Genomic DNA, 16401 nt, shown 5'->3' with positions numbered 1-16401 from the left:
AATAAATAAAATAAATAAAATAAATAAAATAAATAAAATAAATAAAATAAATAAAATAAATAAAATAAATAAAATAAATAAAATAAATAAAATAAATAAAATAAATAAAATAAATAAAATAAATAAAATAAATAAAATAAATAAAATAAATAAAATAAATAAAATAAATAAAATAAATAAAATAAATAAAATAAATAAAATAAATAAAATAAATAAAATAAATAAAATAAATAAAATAAATAAAATAAATAAAATAAATAAAATAAATAAAATAAATAAAATAAATAAAATAAATAAAATAAATAAAATAAATAAAATAAATAAAATAAATAAAATAAATAAAATAAATAAAATAAATAAAATAAATAAAATAAATAAAATAAATAAAATAAATAAAATAAATAAAAATAAATGGTGACGCGGGCCGTACTTTGTTAATATTTATGACTTTATGAGACATTGTCGTTTGTCACTATTACATACAAAATAGCCAAGGCGGCACTCGGGCCGCAAGTGATAGGTTCACGAGCCGCATGCGGCCCGCGGACCGCAGGTTGCCGACCGCTGCACTAGACCTTTGATCCCTTGGACGTCTTTATAAAATTACGATATTTATTCTTGTTAATTGTTAATTATCAATCACATGTTTAATTTTCATTAAAAATTGTTTTAGTTTTTAATGGTTTGTTAAGCAATAACCATTAATTCTTTTTAATTGTTAGTGGTTCGTAATAAATTAACATTAGTGCAAATTGATGTTCAATGCAATTGATAATTAATTTTCCTTCAATGGTTAATGGCTAATGGCAATTAACCTTTTCAATGGTTAATTTTTAATGGTCAATTGCATTAACGTTCGGCCAACACTGATTTTAAATATATTACTGGCGAGAAAATTAATAATTCGCTAGGAGCTTAAAGCGCGGGCGAAGCATTTCCGTTTCAGATAGGGCAAAAATTGCTTTCGTATGTACATACGAAAGCACGTGTCCCACTGTTCTCCCCTAGATACAGGTCGCAAGCTTCGAGCAACACCGGCTTCCGACACGTCGGAAGGGAGGGGCCCAAGCGATATCTCGCCGTACAAATCTTTCTGCCATTTTTCGCGGGGGGAAAGGTGCACACAGTCGCACTTCTCACACACTTACATACAAAATCCAATCTGTAATGACGACACAAATACATAGAAAATGACGCACGTCAAAGACAAATCTTGCAAATCTCGATCTCTTTTTGTGTACGGACGAGTGACTAGTGTCACAACACGCACACTAACACATTTTCGTTGAAGTATGTCATTGTATTTTGAGAGATGAGAAGTCGGATTTGTCGCTCGACCGATCCGCAATTTGTACTGAGCGAGCAAAATCGATAAATCCAACAATTACTTGAGACTAAAATATAATAATTGTATTTAAATGTAATTTAACGTATGATATGTAAAATAAAATATTACATGTGAAATGTAAAACTTTCTTTTTGTAAATTTGATGTCCCCAACCTCTTTTTATAACAAAAAACCGAGCAAACAGGCATTTTTGTGCAGCAGTGTTCACGCGCGCGTCTGGACTCGGTCTAGTGAAAAATCCAAGTGCAACTAGTTTTATTACCCGCGCTAGATTAGATTGACGTGATAATCTTGTACCTCGGCAGAGGGGAAGTAGTGCGAATGCCGCCTCCCTTCCGTGTTGCTCGAAGGTCGCAAGCCTCTAGTTGCCTTAAAATCAAGCGGTTTATACGAGATACAACAAGCTCATTAAAGAAGTTTTTATCCATAGCATTTGGCGCTCGCTGGTTGTATGCCACATTTTGGACTCTATTGCTGAGTTAATAAAGCTCTTTTTTATATATTAAGGGATATCTTTAAATTTCCCGCTTTTTTCTTCTGACGGAAATGGCTTGACAGACTGTAAATAATTCAGATATAATAGTAAAATAATGAATATTTTTAGTTACTTCTATAAGAAAATACAAGCAATGCCATGTTGACCAACATAAGCACGCCAACTTTACTAGCCAGCAATTCTAATAAAACCGTAGTAAAACAATTCGTCATGCTTTGACGTCATAGTTTCATTTGACAGTACAAAAAAATGACAGTCGGTGTGCAAAGCTGCGGATGGAGAGGCGTGAGACTTGTAATCGAATAAATGTTTCGATTATATTAATTTAATTAATCGTGCAATATAATTATCAATTAATTGTGAGGTTTACGAAGTGATTTGTTATATCCAATCGATAAAATGAGTGCCTCCAATGGAGAAAAGAAACAAATTCGTGTGTGGTGTGATGGGTGGTAAGTTAAATGATAATAAAATTGTATTTTGCCTGCAATGTTTTTAAATTGCCATTGCCTTTCGATAGTAATGTATATAGAAGTAATAAAAGTTATTTAAAGTATACACATACGTATTACTACACTCTTATTGCAGCTGTTCGGTATTAGCGCTCGATATTTCGCCTTATTTTTTCAGGTTACTACAAATAGTTACAAAACATTACATCCGTTGCCAATCAAGACAAGGACTGTTTAGAATTCTTTTCGGCCTTATAATTCTGTTACAAAATCAAAATGTATCGGTGGAAATTTAGTTTTTAATGTTTTCAGTTACGACATGGTGCATTTTGGTCATGCAAACTCCTTACGACAAGCGAAAGCACTCGGCGATGTGCTAATAGTCGGAGTGCACACAGATGAAGAAATTGCAAAACATAAAGGACCCCCTGTTTTTACACAGGAGGAGCGGTACAAGATGGTGAAAGCTATTAAATGGGTTGACCAGGTCGTTGAGGGAGCACCCTACGTCACAACCCTTGAGACACTGGACAAATATCAGTGTGACTTCTGTGTACATGGAGGTAAGTCGTGATTTGAGATTTTTGATGGTCAAATTTCGCTAGGTCATGGTCAGGTCAAAAATAATATCTGAAAAATAAATATTTATTTCACGGGTTTAAAAATATTAAAAATCTATAAATAAGACAACAGGATTTTTTTTTAATAGTTGGTGTAACTCAAATTTTTATATTTGCAATGCTTTTTTTTACAACATATGATATGATGGTAGGTGTTGAGGAAATTAAGATTAATTCTTAGCTTCTTTTTGCCGTAGCAATGATAGTGATAAAAATATGACTTAATTGAATTACATCTAATGAGGCAAATATTATAGTAAAAGCTACTTATCCACTTGACCGTCCGACGATAGCATAGTATCCGAAAAAAATATGCTCTTAACCGTCCGCGGGAACCTTACTATCCAAAGGGGTGGAAGAAAGAATTGATTTCAGAGCCATCTAATGGAATATTTCGGCATTATTTACTAATTCTCTTGATGCAACAATGTAGCCTAACTAAATAGTTAGCTCTAAAAAAAATTTGATGGCAGTGTAGTTATAATTTTTGTAGAAAGTTGTGAATGCGCTGCACGGGGTGTGCGTCGCTAAAAAACCCCGGACGGTTGACAGGAAAACAGTCTCGTGGGCCGGACGGTTGAGTGGTTATATAATTTTATTCTAATTAGTAGCTTTCCTTGATAGCACTCACCCTTCTGTTGGCATACATAATTTTTATCACTTTTTTACAGTTGTGTTAAGTTGGAACTTCTGATTGGTATTACACAATTTACACATCCTCTTCGGTTCCGGTTCCATTAGTTTTGAATCAATTCGAAGATTAGCATGGTAGCAAAACATCCTTACAGTATGTCTGTTTGTTTGTTGTTTAAAAAACCTAGTATACTGTGGTGACTTCCACCATTTTTATAGTTTCAATTTGAATATATTCTTAGGAATAGTGCCCTGAGCCCTTTACTAGGTCAAACTAGGTAAAGCACTCTTATTACTGGTTTGCAACATTATTTACAGGCATTATAATGTTGCAAACCAGTAGTACCTCCAAATTTACCATCCTTTATCATTTACTATCAATGTCAGTATAAAAAAATAAATAAACCAATTGCTAAATATTCATGAGAATATTCTAGTGTAATTCGCCAGTAACTGACCATATTTAGTTACTGGCCGCCCTAAACGAACAGCTGAATTCTATTCACCTATAAATAAAACTCATTTTAGTATAAGATTTCAATAACTGGCCAGCTTTCAACAACTGGCCTCCTTAAACAAAAAATGAATTTTATTTATAGGTGAATAGAATCCATATTTAGTTTCGGGCGGCCAGTTACTAAAAGTGGCCAGTTACTGGCGAATCAGCCTAATTGGTACATAGCACAAAATACTCGAAATACACAAATATTTTTTGATTCACCTAGCTCACAAAAAGGATGACTTCATTACAACAATCATCTATTAACTGGTCATTCACACATTTTGACTCTAACAATCTTAATCATCACAAAAATGTTGTACCTCTGATGAAATTATCCTAATTCCTATATGTTAAATAACACTATGATAACAACATTACAATAATGACTGAATTACTCACTAGTTTATCTAGTATTTAAAAAACTGATAATCTCATCGGAATATCAATCTTCTTGTGAATGGATGACTCAAGCAATTACAGCCAAGTTATTTACGCACACGTGAAGTATATTATGGTCACATGTAAGATAAGTATCAAAAACGATTGTATGATAACATTGCATTAGGAATTCTCCACACTGACGGTTAGAGTACTGATGCATCATTTATGATGAAACTTATCTGTATGAGAAAATGCAATGCGTCACTGTGTAAAATTTGCCATAAATTTCGGTGTGGTTCTGCCTGTTTGAATTTACCTGATGGAAACAGGATAGAATAAGGAAACAGTTGTTCTAAAAAAATTATAAATATAATATTTTAAGTGATACTGACATTAAATTAAAATACAATGGTTAACCAAAACCAAACATACTGTGCAAGATTGTCTCGTAAATCTCGTAATAGACCAACTTGTAAAATGTTTTTGTTAGTAAGTGCAACTTAATAGCCCTTTGGAACTTAACACAAGTTTAAGTAAAAAAAGAATTTACCGGACTATACGTGGTTTTTAGCAGGGTGTCAATCCAGAATAAAAAAAAACACTTTTTGTAATTTCGCCAAAATATTTACAAACAATAGAAAAAGAGTATCCTCCCTTACTCGTAAGTCTACTCGTAAGGATATGGGCACACCTACGTAAAACACCACTGACTGACCTTTCACTTATGACCTTGTGATTAGAATAAAATTCAAGGCAATACTTTTGTGACGTATGAATTGGTAAAACGTCACATTAATTGTACTAGTACGGAAGATTTTAAATTTACTAGGCCTTGTTTATGAAGGTTCGTTAAACCATACATCGGAATAAGTATCAAACGTTTATATAGTTTTAATTTGTTAAAGACTGTAAAGTTCTTACGAATTTAGAAATTATGCCATAGCTATAGTCTGTATCTTTAGATACTTATTTAAATAAAAGTAAACAAAATCTATCCTCAAATGGCTCCTTAATTAAGCCAGTTGAGGGTAGATGAAAACATTACATGATCACATTAGAAATGTCAGTATCTCAAGGACTGGTTCATGGTGTCGCATCGCATTATGTACTTACCTACGCGTACCATTGATCGGGCCGGGTAGTGTCGGCGGTGTTAGTGATTTGAATTGATTGGTTCGATATTAAGAGGGGCGCAGTTAAAAATTGGTTTGGCTCTAGCAATCCTGATACTGATATAAGTAATTTTATTTTTACAGATGACATCACAGTAACTGCAGATGGAATTGATACATATCATTTGGTCAAAAAAGCGGGCAGATATAGGTATGTATGACGTACCGATATAACTCACGTTAACACATTCAGTGTTGCCAACTCGGATTTTGAAACAATGCTAGACTAATGTCTAGATTATGCCAAAATTATGCCAAAGTTTTTTGAATAATATGCTAAAAAAAATGCTAAAATGTCAACTTGAAATTAGATACTTAAAACACATACATTTTTGAAATTTGCCGCCTTTTTCTACTGACAAGATCTGCTTGACCAACTTTATATAGTCCGTCGACGTCCATCCGTCCCCAAAAGTCAAAATTCATATGAAAATATGAACCACATAAGGCGATGGCGCATATTGTTGCTGCCAAGTTGGTGCAAACTTGGCTTAGACTAAATTATGCTAAAAAATATGCCAGATGCTAAATGGAAAATTTTGGTGCCAAAGCAAGTGAAAATATGCCAGATCTGGCATCAATTATGCCAAGTTGGGAACACTGAACACATTCACTGCCCCCAACGCACATGTGCATTCACCTTCATACAAGTTTGTTCCTAGGCCACGCCCCCTGGCAGTGAATGCGTTAAAAGAAAAACTCGTCATGAAAATAGTTGCTCTATTTTTCTACTCATTGCCTCGTGGCTTAAATTTTCTTTAAATTTTCTAAGACAGCCAATGAAATAGGGAATTTGGGCATATATTAAGTAGTATTTTTTTTAACTGCAGACACTACACGTTTTTATAATAAATGACACTAAAAGAAGATTAAAAAGTACATATTTTTTTAATTCATCGTTTTACTCTTAACTTAGAGCATTCAGTAACTGGAGACGCCTTGGCTGTCATTTTCTGTACAAAAACGTCCGCCGATTTTTGCGGGGGAGGGGCACATCAAATGTATGGCTATTTCTACATGCTTTGTACGTAAGGTACAAATAGCCATGTCAGATAAACGTCAGCCCATACAAAAGCTTGCACAATTGTGCAAGACGATTCCAGCTTCAGTTATTAAATGCTGTAAAGTTTTACTGCTCGTATAATTTGTCAAAATCCTTGGGATTATTTAATTGACCAAGGGAGTATTTGTAAGCGTTGAATATTTTTTGTATTGTATTTTATATATTATTTCAGAGAGGTGCAAAGAACTGCCGGAGTATCAACGACGGATCTGGTGGGGCGGATGTTGCTGCTCACCAGAGAACATTTCAAGTAATATTTTTTGTTTTATATTTGAAACTAATGCCTACTACCATAGACTAGGAATGAAGCGGTGGTGGCCGAGTGGATATGACGCCCGACTTTCAATCTGGAGGTCGCGGGTTCAAATCCTGGCTCGTACCAATGAGTACGATGATGATCGACAAATGATCAGATCGTACGATTAACAATTTAACACCACCTTGCTGTAGCCATGTCGATAAAGTCATATCGATAAACTATCGACATTTCTTACAATTTTAATTTTACTTCAAAGGTTTGACGATATCTAAAATGAACAAAAACGCTTTTATTCTTTATTGTGGTTATCAGATCACAATTTTATCGTCACGCCCCAGCAGGGAACCAAGGGAAAGTTCAGATATTTAATTAAAATACATAAATACCTACTAAGATATGTGTTCCGCAATAATTGAAATATTTTATTATATTCTAATATATTTATTATTCATTAGCATTTCAATTATGTATATGTTTAACGAAGATATTGAAGCTTCAATTAATAGCTATTTCGTTCCGCTGTGTAGCGTTTATCGATATATAACATGATTAAAATCGACTTTTCACATCCCTAAAAGAACACATGATGACGAGAGATAATGATCATTTGATATTTACCACTAGCTTTTCGGTGAAGGAAAACATCGTGAGGAAACCTGCATACGTCTGCGAAGAAATTCAAAGGTGTATGTGAAGTCCCCAATCCGCATTGGGCTAGCGTGGGGACTATAGCCCAAACCCTCTCGCGCATGAGAGGAGGCCTGTGCTCAGCAGTGGGACGTATATAGGCTGAAATGATGATGATGATAGACTAGGAATCCTCTAGACGGAGTTTAGAGTAATTGTAATTATTTCATGAAACCGATGCTGCCAAAAATACATGAGGTGCGGGGGACGAGGTGAGCGAGTCCCGTGACGTGATTGGTCCATTCAAAGACACTGGCGTCACACAAAGACACTTCGACTCGAAAATGAAGTAAAACTATCGTATATTTGTGGCAGAGGGGGTAGCGCTAATATGCTCAGTCTGGAGGATGTCTTGTCTGTGCCTACTACTGTGACTTCGGCGTTGAATCATGATTTCCACGATAAAAACTCCTACCCTTGGGACTCGAACTATCTCCATACCAAATTTCATCTTAATCCGTTCAGCAGTTTAACACTTTCACTGCCAGCAACCCGCTAGGCCGGTTCTCTATTCGTAGGCGCTTTTCGCTACATATGGTTTTTTTATGCTAGTTGTAAATCTAAGATTACCATTCGTTCTGGTATATTTGGTTGAGCCTTATTATGAAAGTTTGTCCAGATCTAGCGAATGCGCCGTGAGTTCACACACGTTTCTCACGCATATTTGCTGTAGATTACACGCTTAGCTTGAGTTAGGTACGGTACGTTTATTATGCGCGCAATCTGAACGAGGCGGTGCGCAGTGTGGAACATATTATGGCTCCTCTACACGATGGGCCAGCGCCGGCCACTCCAAGGGACGCAGCAATGCGGTAGAATGAGATAGCAATATCACTTGCTCCCTCTAACGCATAAATGCGTCCCTAAGATTGGCCGGCGTTGGCCCATCGTGTAGAGGAGCCATTACGCACTACATCTGTATCACTAGTATATTAGAAAAGCAGCGATAATAGGGTATTTGACTGTATTTAAAATAAATTATTATGCATGAATAAATCACCAGAATATTAATAGAGAAACGTAGAGAGCACTTATATAGACATTTTCTATTTTAAAACCCGTATAAAACTGTAAAGAGTACGTAATTTGATCGTGACGCCACTTGCTGGTGTTTCATATAAATTCCATAAAAGCCAAATCGTTTTGACGGTTGGAAAAAAGAAACTGATTTGACTAGTAGTCAAATACACTATTGACTTTACCGATATAGGAACTCCCTACCTATCATTAAATGTTACCCCCTATAATCCGATGTCTGCATATCATACTGTTCTCATTAGTATGTAAAATGTTGCACTTAAGGCTGGTCTGCATTCCAGGAGAGGTGACAAAGAGTACTCCGTGGCGTTGGAGCACTCTTCAAATCTCGGGACAGACCGCACGGCGCGGTCACCTTACACTGGGTGCTCGCAGTTCCTGCCTACTACGCAGAAGATCATACAATTCAGTAGTGGTCTCTCACCGAAGCCTACAGATAAGGTGAGATGAAAGACATGGGCGTATACTATAGAAAGAGACAATAAAACGATTGGTAGAAGTGACTACTACGTTGGAGCACTCGTCAAATCTCGGCGCGGTCACCATACACTGGGTGCTCGCAGTTCCTGCCTACTACGCAGAAGATCATACAATTCAGTAGTGGTCTCTTACCGAAGCCTACAGATAAGGTGAGATGAAAGACATGGGCGTATACTATAGAAAGAGACAATAAAACGATTGGTAGAAGTGACTACTACGTTGGAGCACTCGTCAAATCTCGGCGCGGTCACCATACACTGGGTGCTCGCAGTTCCTGCCTACTACGCAGAAGATCATACAATTCAGTAGTGGTCTCTTACCGAAGCCTACAGATAAGGTGAGATGAAAGACATGGGCGCATACTATAGAAAGAGACAATAAAACGATTGGTAGAAGTGACTACTACGTTGGAGCACTCGTCAAATCTCGGCGCGGTCACCTTACACTGGGTGCTCGCAGTTCCTGCCTACTACGCCGAAGATCATACAATTCAGTAGTGGTCTCTCACCGAAGCCTACAGATAAGGTGAGTTGAATAGCTACGGACATGAGTTTTAACTCTTTTGTGGTGAGCGTCTACAGTTCGTTTTTTTTAGCATTAGAAAGAACTTGGAAGAAGGTAAGTGACTTTGACATGTCTTTTAATTCAAAAACGCTTTTTAAAAATCAGTGACTATTACTTATGAAAGCAGAAGAATATACATGATCGTATTAGATTCGTAAGTGTTACATATTTGCCGTAACTTATTTTAAAAATGTGTTTTTCAATTAAAAGACACATCAAGATTGTTTACCTTATTTCTAATGCTAAAAAAACGAACTTTAGCTACTAGTTGCCTGAAATAAAGTTTTACATTTCATAAGCGTGTGGAATGAACTGTCAACTACGGAATTTCCGGTCCGATACGACCTTCAAACCCTCAAGAAAAGAGCGTACTCCTATCTCAAATGCCGGCAACGGACAGCCCCTCTGGTGTTGCGGGTGTCCATGGGCGGCAGTAATCGCTCACCATCAGGCGATCCGTCTGCTCGTTTGATTTAACCTTTTCGACGGCGTGTCAAACACAAAAGCTGTCACTCGGACGCCACGTCACCGAAGTGTCAAAACTGAAATTGAACTTTATGTATATGCAAGTAGGTCTATGTTGCTCTGTGGTCTGTGACCGATTAATCGTTCTTTGGTATTGAACCTGCGGTGCGGATGATCGTTTCTTTTATTTTTTGTCATTTTTATTTATTGTGACCTTTTTTTGCCACTTTTGTGTTATTTCTACTCAGAATCACGAGCTCTTTCGATTCTAATGGGATAAAAAAATGTCCCAGTGTTTTTCCCATTGTGTTACCATTTTCCCATACACTTTGTATGGCGGTAACAAAAAGGAAAGTTTGAAAAAGGTATGGAAATTTTAGACCACTTTTTTCTACTATAAGGATGAAAAGGGCTCGCGATCCTGACTAGAAATAACACAAAAGTGACAAAAGGGGTCACAATATATAAAATGGCAAAAAATAAAAGAAACGCTCGGATATATGGGTCATTGGTGTCCAAAAGGTTATAGTGCGTAGTTTTGTAACAGAGCCCGGCGGCTAATCCTATTGTCTATTGTTAAGTAAAACCGCACGTGCTTCTTACCTGCAAAAAAGGGTCATACTCATTCTATTTGGCACCTGAGCGCGGGCTAGTCCAACGCTCAAAAAACCAGTGTAGGTGCGCTCTCCGATAACGCGCCTTTGTTACGCATCTCGATGACACATTTTAGACTGATCCTGTAGTGTTCGACTCGCCGGCACTCAGTAACCGAATTACGCAGGTTTTTATGCAGGTGGTTGTGGCACGTGGCACGAGCGGTTTTACTTAACAATAGACAATAGGATTAGCTCGGGCTCAGTTACAAAACTACGGACTATAACAAGGAAATATTTCCAGGTGGTGTACGTAGCGGGCGCCTTCGACCTGTTCCACGTGGGGCACCTGGACTTCCTGGCGGCGGCGCGCGAGCAGGGCGACTTCATCATAGTGGGGCTCCACACCGACCTCGAGGTCAACCGCTACAAGGGCTCCAACTACCCCATCATGAACCTGCACGAGCGGGTTTTATCCGTGCTTGCTTGCAAGGTAACAATTTTTTAATTTTTAGGGTTCCGTACCCAAAGGGTAAAACGGGACCCTATTACTAAGACTTCGCTGTCCGTCCGTCCGTCCGTCCGTCTGTCACCAGGCTGTATCTCACGAACCGTGATAGCTAGACAGTTGAAATTTTCACAGATGATGTATTTCTGTTGCCGCTATAACAACAAATACTAAAAACAGAATAAAATAAAGATTTAAATGGGGCTCCCATACAACAAACGTGATTTTTGACCAAAGTTAAGCAACGTCGGGCGTGGTCAGTACTTGGATGGATGACCGTTTTTTTTTTTGCATTATGGTACGGAACCCTTCGTGCGCGAGTCCGACTCGCACTTGCCCGGTTTTTTTTATTAGCCTATGTGTGTGTCCCACTGCTGGGCAAATGCCTCCCCTCTCCCTTTCCAATCCTCCCTGTGCTAAGCAAGGTCCCGCCAATCCCGCTGGAATGTCAAGTCGTCCCGCTATTTCTTTCTCGGTCTGCCTCTGCCACGACTACCCTGGGGATGCCAGCTAGTGGCTATTTTGGCCCATCTGTCATCATGCATCCGGCAGACATGTCCAGCCCAGTCCCACCTTAGCCTGGCGGTCTTCACCCCAACATCAACGACTCGGGTTTGAGAGCGAAGCTCTGTGTTCCTCACCCTGTCAGATCTTCGGACACCCAGGACACTTCGCTCCATTGCCTTTTGGTAAACCTTGAGCCGAGATTTCTGCGCCTCAGTTAGTGACTAGGTTTTGGCGGGTTTAGGTAAGAATAATTTAGATAGACGACAGACGGACAGCGGAGTCTTAGTAATAGGGTCCCGTTTTTACCCTATGCGTACGGAACCTTAAAAATATAGGAGCGAAGAGTTCACTTCCCAAAGAAAATTGGAATTTAGCGCCTTTGTCTACTGACAAACTTGGTGTGTCTGAGTATATTTACTTATCCTCAACCATAATTTCCTTATTTTTCCAGTACGTTCACGAGGTGGTAATCGGTGCGCCGTACTCGGTGACGGCGGAGCTGATGGACCACTTCAGGGTGCAGGTGGTGTGCCACGGCGACACCGCCATCGCGCGCGACGCGGACGGCGCCGACCCCTACGCCGTGCCCAAGCGGCGAGGCTGCTTTAAGGTGACTAGTCTATTAACATTTTTATATAGCACGCAATTGTAAACTTTATTAGAATATATTGAGGTTCTTTTTAAACTGTACAATTTTTGGCTATGGCTGACTGTGGTGGTCACAGACTAGAGCAACGGTCGGCAACCAGCGGCCCGCGGGCCGCATGCGGCCCGCGAACCTCTCACTATTGGCCCGCGAGCCTCCCTGGCTATTTTGTATGAAATATTGACAAACGACAATGTCTGATAAAGTCATAAATACTAACAAAGTGCGGCCCGCGTCCACTTCGTTAACTGCTATGTGCTTCGTTAACTGTTAAGTGTGGCCCTTGGCTGCTAAAAGGTTGCCGACCGCTGGACTAGAGCAAAAATATACGACAATGTTGTTTTAAATGTCATATTTATTAACTATGCGTAAATTGCGTGGTTGGGGAAATACAAGGAACGACAGTGACGATCAGTGAAAAATGTGAACCGACAGCTGTCAGAGTCAGATGGACTAGGCTAGGTCATAATCATAACTTATAAGTACTGACACCCACAGATTATACATATTGGTTTCATTCAACTGCCTTTTTTTAGGAGCCAAACCAGTATGTAGTCTATGGCATATCCTCCTCACCGCTCTATTGCCGATCAATTCATACACAATAAAAATACTTTATTTATTCTATAGGTATCTAGATCTTGAACACAGCTGCAACCGAAACGATTGCAGTGGTTATTCCCTAGCAAGTTGGTGGTAATTACTGGGATTTTTTTTCTCAGTTGCCACTGGTAGAACTTGGTGGCAATTAATAGGTGGGAATAACCCGACTGCAGTGAATTTATCACTATACTTAGTGCCAGTTGCACCAACCACATTTGACAGACTGATCAACGTCAGCCGGCGCGCCCCGGCGCCTTACTATGAAACTTTCCATACATAAAAATTTAGCGAACTCTTTAACGATACGAACAGTTTGGTGCAACCGACCCTTATTGATATAAAAATTAATTGCAGATTATCAAATCCGGCAACTCCATGACAACAGAAGACATCGTGCAACGAATAATCAGCCACCGACTCGAGTTCGAGATGAGAAATACGCGCAAAGAGGTCAAGGAAATCGCCGTCATGAAGGCCATACAGAGCGACCACCTCAAGCAGAACGGCACGTGCTTACAACAGGAGAGTTAGAGTCAGCAATACTAAGAGAGACCCCACACTGGCGTCTTTTGTGCGTCGGGGGTCTTGGAAAATGGCGTCACTGCGTAGTTGCGTCGAGCAGCCATAGAGTTGGCTAGACGCCGACGCTCGGAAGACGCCAGTGTGGGGTGACCCTAAACATAAACCTCTGAACTGTAATAGACAACTAATTTGAACTTTAACTTACAGCCAGAAAGGCATCTGTTAAAAAGCCCCTGATTGGTAAAAATCGCAAGACTATATGGGTTATTATTAGGCTTTTTGAAGATACTTTCTGCTATCTTTCTATTAAGAGGGACAGGGAAATAAAATAAGATATACACTTAAAGCCTATTACATCTGACTTTTCGGCGGAGATATACTGACCTTTCTCTTTCGCTCTTAGAAAAATGTGTGAAAAGAGGTAGCTGTACGTCTTATGTAAGAACCCCTATGTTCTAGATCCCGCAGTGGACGTCTTTCGGCTGATATTATCACGACGCTTAAACAATTTAGTTACAATTCACTAGGGCTGCGAAACCGAAACGCGATACGGTTGTGGGTGGTAACGCAACTTGAATAATATTTTTTTAAGTAGTGTGAATTAGGTCCCCAGTGAGCTAATAGTTTATTCATTTTAGCTAATTTAGTATACTAAGTGAAATCGGACATGGACTAGAAAGTAGCTTTACTTGATGGTCTAGCCAAAAAATGTATAGATCACAATATTAACGAATAAAATTGGCTTTAAATTTTGATCCCTTGGAAGGAGGATACTTGAAAGAGTTCATCTACTTTTACTAGATAACCCAAAACATTACTTGAAACATATCGCTCGTATTTCATTGCAATCATCATGTGTATATCGATTGAATCGCGTGAATACCATCTGCTTACTATTCTGATTACCTGTTACTTGTATATGATTGTCTGTTACAGTTCAATTGTTAGTGATACATCTAGTGCTCGTTACCAAAAATATAAATGATTGCTATGTAGACAAATTAAAAGAATACAGCTTGGAAAAAAAGAGTAGAAATTAAAAAGTGGCAACACTGTAGTGTCATCCCGTTTTCTTATATAATAATATATTGGTTTGAAAGGGACGACACTACAGTGTTGCCACTTTTTAATTTCTAGTCTTTTTTGCCAAGCTATATGTATATTTCAATACAACATCCGCGTAAAACTAAACGGCAATAGATAAACCAAAGTTGTCGGATCTGTGTTAAAACGCTTTTGAAAAGTTTTATTTGCAACGTAGTTGAATCATGTAGATAAAAATTAACTGTTTATTTATTGAGTTTGAATGCGTGAAGGAAATTGCTGCCGGTTCGGCAATACCTAGAACCTAGTCTTATGTGAAGAAACTAGGTCTTACAGAGTAAAACGAGAGGGAAAGATCCATACAAAATCGAGGGATGTTTTCTGGAAAAATTTGTCTTAGAATACATTGTGTTTATAGTAATACAACCTAGTTTTCTTAATGCACTAAAATCACTTCTAACATCATGGTTTAAAGTGTATTAAGGTCCCCTGTTTGTATAGAAAATCTTAAAATCATATCTTGTTCTTTGTAAAGTTGTACGCGCTCAAACTCAAGACTTCTTTCGTCTGGTTGAGTGGTATATCATATGCATACTAATATGGATGTATAATAATGGAATTATCATGAAATATAAAGCTTCAAGCATTTGCTGCAATTTAATGTCAAATTACAATATTAAATTGCACCAAACTTCAAATAGTTAGATGATTACAAATAGTGATCCAAAAGCCTAAGGCGTCAAGAGATGAGGCGAGCCCTAAAAAAAGCTAACAGGGCTCGAGTCTTTTGGATCACTAATTACAAACCATTGAAAAATACAAATTGAGATTCTTTAGTTAGTGGAACTAATCTCTATCAATCCCTCGAGCCTCGTGATCGCGATATCTCACACGTAAAATGTATAAACAGTGGAAAACCCCTGGGATTAAGAAGTTTCTAACATTGTGTAGGCTGTTAGTCGAGGGGTTACATTATAAATTATAATTAATAATCAATATTTATTGAAACACATGATATTACTCAATTCGATTCCAGTGTTTGCCCGCCTAAGTATTTATTTATAATAAGATTTGTAATTATTGCCAAGTTTTTGCCTAATTTATGTGTAGGTAATTACGATTTACTATTATCACTAGCAAAAAAACTTATTTTACTGTTGTTGTGTGGTTGTATGGCATCAATCAACATTTTTTGTTGAAGGTGTTTAGTTAAGAAAGGGCTTTTAATTATGTCTTTCCTGTTTAATATTATATTGTATCTTGTACTTTATATAAATATTAGGTCTTTACTATGTTTAAAATACAATTATCTGCATTTTTCAGTCTTAATTAAGGTGTTTTGTTATATACTGATCGTTTTTTGACGCTAGACGCCTTCAATGTATTTTATCTAATTTATAAATAATGTTATAAACTGAAAGTAATGTGCATATTATAATAATACACTATACAATATTATAGTTTTCTTTGTGTTTCCCTTTGTATCTTTATACCCTATAAAGGGTATGAAATTATGACGTGTGCGTATAGATAGTAACTGCGTGTGCTATTATCAAAATAGTAAGACTTATCTTGGTCTATAGTTCGTTTTTTTTAGCATTAGAAAGAACTTCGCAGAAGTAAGCTCGTGGTTCCAAATCCGGCACTTTTAGCGGTAATAATTTGAAGTAAATTATATGTATTGACCATGATACATTAGATAATTCAATAATTATTAACAATTAAGGAGCCTCATAAAAACTGTACGCTTACTTCTGCGGAGTTCTTTCTAATGCTAAAAAAAACGAACTATAGAGGGACAGAAAGGCATTGTCTATT

The 16401-nt window shown here is 37.6% G+C and overlaps 1 protein-coding gene across 2 annotated transcripts; it reads left to right on the top strand.

Moving 5' to 3' along the window:
- Positions 1-2087: 2087 nt before the first annotated feature.
- On the top strand, positions 2088-16041 carry LOC134668879 (ethanolamine-phosphate cytidylyltransferase). Of its 2 annotated transcripts, none has more exons than XM_063526361.1 (8): positions 2088-2296; positions 2609-2859; positions 5689-5755; positions 6840-6917; positions 8936-9092; positions 11058-11246; positions 12220-12378; positions 13372-16041. In XM_063526361.1, the coding sequence occupies exons 1-8, from the start codon at positions 2244-2246 to the stop codon at positions 13546-13548; spliced, it is 1131 nt and encodes a 376-aa protein (XP_063382431.1). In that variant the 5' UTR covers positions 2088-2243; the 3' UTR covers positions 13549-16041. The 2 variants fall into 2 exon arrangements, with proteins under 2 accessions (XP_063382431.1, XP_063382430.1); XM_063526360.1 differs by having other exon boundaries at positions 8933-9092.
- Positions 16042-16401: the final 360 nt, after the last annotated feature.

The sequence above is a fragment of the Cydia fagiglandana genome, chromosome 11 (genome assembly GCF_963556715.1).
Source record: "Cydia fagiglandana chromosome 11, ilCydFagi1.1, whole genome shotgun sequence".
Classification (NCBI taxonomy): Eukaryota; Metazoa; Arthropoda; class Insecta; order Lepidoptera; family Tortricidae; genus Cydia; species Cydia fagiglandana.
Note: the sequence above shows the minus strand (reverse complement) of the source record. Positions and strands in the feature narration are given on the sequence as shown.

Coding starts and splice junctions, on each gene's coding strand:
- LOC134668879 (XM_063526360.1), top strand. CDS start 2,244: ATGAGTGCCTCCAATGGAGAAAAGAAACAAATTCGTGTGTGGTGTGAT. Junction 6,918..8,932: donor CTCACCAGAGAACATTTCAA/GTAATATTTTTT, acceptor TCTGCATTCCAG/GAGAGGTGACAAAGAGTACT. Junction 11,247..12,219: donor TATCCGTGCTTGCTTGCAAG/GTAACAATTTTT, acceptor TTATTTTTCCAG/TACGTTCACGAGGTGGTAAT.